We start from the raw sequence: 2849 nt of genomic DNA, 5'->3' as shown, positions 1-2849 counted from the left end.
GCACATGGTGACTGTGCTCTTTGTTTGCTCTGTGGTGCTACATATAAACAGAATTTCTAACACCTTACTCATCTGAAAATAAATAGGGCTTACCATCAGTAGTGCCCTCTTGAAGAGGATTGGATTCGAAGCTCTCTTAAGAAGGTGAATGCTGATAATATCCGCTCCCCTGTCAGGTGCTCCAATTGTTATCTGTCCTGCATCTCCCCCAAACCTTGCAATGTTCCTCCTTATCCATTGTAGAGCTATGTCTTGATCCAAAAGTCCCCAATTTCCACTTGCAGCACTGGAACCTACACAAATAAATAAACAAAGGGAGGGACAAAGGGTTGGCACAAGGGATCAAAACAACATATAGCATTTCAAATATCTGGAAAGAAAGAATGTCCCTTAGAAGATCAAGACTTTCCAGGAGGACAATTAGTTGAAAAAGATAGATAGATAGATAGATAGATAGATAGATAGATAGATAGATAGATAGATAGATAGATAGACAGACAGACAGACAGACAGACAGACAGACAGACAGACAGACAGACAGATGATAGATAGAATGAATTCTTGATTGGCCAAGTGTGATTGGACACACAAGGAATTTGTCTTGGTTCACATGCTCTCAGTATACATAAAAGAAAAGATACATTCGTCAAGAGTCAAGAATCATAAGGTACAACACTTAATAATAGTCATAGGGTCCAATAAGCAATCAAATTATACTAGGAAACAGTCAATAAAAATCGTTAGGATACAACCGACAAAGTTACAGTCATACAGTGGCAAGTGGGAGGGGATGGGTGAAAGGAAGGATGGGAGAATTAATAGTAATAGTAATGTAGTAAATAGTTTGAGAGGATTGAGGGAATTATTTGTTTAGCAGAGTGATGGCGTTTGGGGAAAAACTGTCCTTGTGTCTAGTTGTTCTGGTGTGCAGTGCTCTATAGCATCATTTTGAGGGTAGGAGTTGAAGCAGTTTATGTCCGGGATGTGAGGGGTCTGTAGATATTTTCATAGTCCTCTTTTTGATTCGTGCCTTATACAGGTCCTCAATGGAAGGCAGGTTGGAAGTAATTGATTTTTCTGCAATCCTAATTACTCTCTGAAGTCTGTGTCTGTCTTGTTGGGTTGCAGAAACAATTTGTCTGAAATGGTAATAGGGTCTCCTGCCTGAGCAGCAGGTTGAAGACCTCCAAGCTCCCTTCCAACTCCATTAATCTGCTGTCATTCTGTTTCTCCTTACATTATTCTTATATTAAACTTATTAAACCTATTGGCACATGTCCTTTAACAAAAAAGTGTGGTTGAGAAAGAAGAATTGATAAGAAATTCCTGTGAAAGTCTCAAAAGGAAGACTAAAAAAAGTAATCATCTGAGTAAGTGGATGTATCCTCGACTATCAAATTCACAGAGATTAAGATCTGGGTTTACCACTGAACTGAAGTTTTGAAACAACTCTGAACAAAATGTAGGGCATTCTATAAAATGAGCCCATGTGCTGAACTCAGCAGGGAAGAAAAAGAATTGAAAAAAAACCAATAAAAGAACGGAAGCACAGTACGTTGCTGTAACATTTTTTTTTTCCACTGACTGAGACTAGTGGAAAGACTTGTGAGAATACAGAAGTGATTTAGCATCTTTTTTCTTTGAAAAAAAATACTGCTTTTCTGATAAGGGGGTCCGAGTTGGGAGCCAACAAGATGGGAGTATTTGTCAAGAGCTCAGCAATTGGGGGGACACCATGAAGGGATAACAGATTAACAGATTATCAAAGTCCAACCCCCCAGCCCAAGCAGGATACCCTACACCATTTCTGACAAATGGCAGTCCAATCTCCTCTTGAAAGCTTCCAGTGATGAAGCTCCCACAACTTCCAAAGGCAACTTCTGTTCCATTGATTGATTGTTCTCACTGTCAGAAAATTTATTTTTATTTCCAGGTTGAATCTCTCCTTGATCAGTTTCCATCCATTATTCCTTGTCTGGCCTCCGAGAGCCTTGGATAATAGCTTGACCCCTTCCTCTCTGTGGCAGCCCCTCAAATATTGGAAGACTGATATCATGTCTCCCCTGGTCCTTCTCTTCACTAGAATAGCCATGCCCAGTTCCCACAACCGTTCATCGTATGTTTTAGCCTCCAGTCCCCTAATCATCTTGGTTGCTCTTCTCTGCACTCTTTCTAGAATTTCAACATCTTTTTTATAGTGTAAAACTGGATGCACTATTCTAGGTGTGGTCTTACTAAGGCTTTATAGAGAGGTATTAGTACCTCACTTGATCTTAATTGTATCCCTCTGTTAATGCAATTTAGGATTGCATTGGCTTTTTTGGCTATCACCGCAAACTGCTGGCTCATATTTAGCTAGTTGTCCACTAAGACTCCAAGATCCCTCTCACAGTTACTGCTATTGAGCCTGGTTTCACCCAGTCTATATGTATACTTTTGATTTTTTTTGCCTGTGTAGGATTTTACTTTACTCTACATTGAATTTCATTTTGTTAGATATGGCCCAGTGTTCTAGTCTGTCAAGATCCATCTGGATCTTTTTTTAAAAAATAATAATATTTTTATACATAAACATTTTTGAATACAGTGTTTTGTCCGAGACTGTTATTTACAAAGAATAAGAACCATAGCTAGTACTATAGAAATATTGTCCCATCTTCTAATAAGAGTACTTATAATATCATACAATATTGTAGTTATACACCACCTCTGTTTTTAATAAAAACATTCATTGTTTTCTTTCTCTAACTTCTACCCCTTGTCTTTAACCAGTCATAGAATTTATTCCATACCAAGTAATATTCTGAGTCTTCTTTTTCTTTTATTTTTAAGGTTAATCTGTCCACCTC

General features: G+C 38.2%; 1 protein-coding gene across 1 annotated transcript in view; it reads right to left on the bottom strand.

The window, feature by feature from the left end:
- Window positions 1–2849, bottom strand: part of TG (thyroglobulin) — a 168892-nt gene that overhangs the window by 59707 nt on the left and 106336 nt on the right. The window contains exon 41 of the mRNA XM_087960087.1: window positions 94–293. Within this exon, the coding sequence (XP_087816213.1) occupies window positions 94–293 (200 nt within the window). The remainder of the gene's footprint in view (window positions 1–93; window positions 294–2849) is intronic.

The sequence above is a fragment of the Notechis scutatus genome, chromosome 3 (assembly GCF_049901735.1).
Source record: "Notechis scutatus isolate UNSWTSFEM ecotype Mainland chromosome 3, rNotScu1.2, whole genome shotgun sequence".
Lineage (NCBI taxonomy): Eukaryota > Metazoa > Chordata > Lepidosauria > Squamata > Elapidae > Notechis > Notechis scutatus.
The sequence above is the reverse complement of the archived record's forward strand: the minus strand, read 5'-3'. Positions and strand labels throughout refer to the sequence as shown.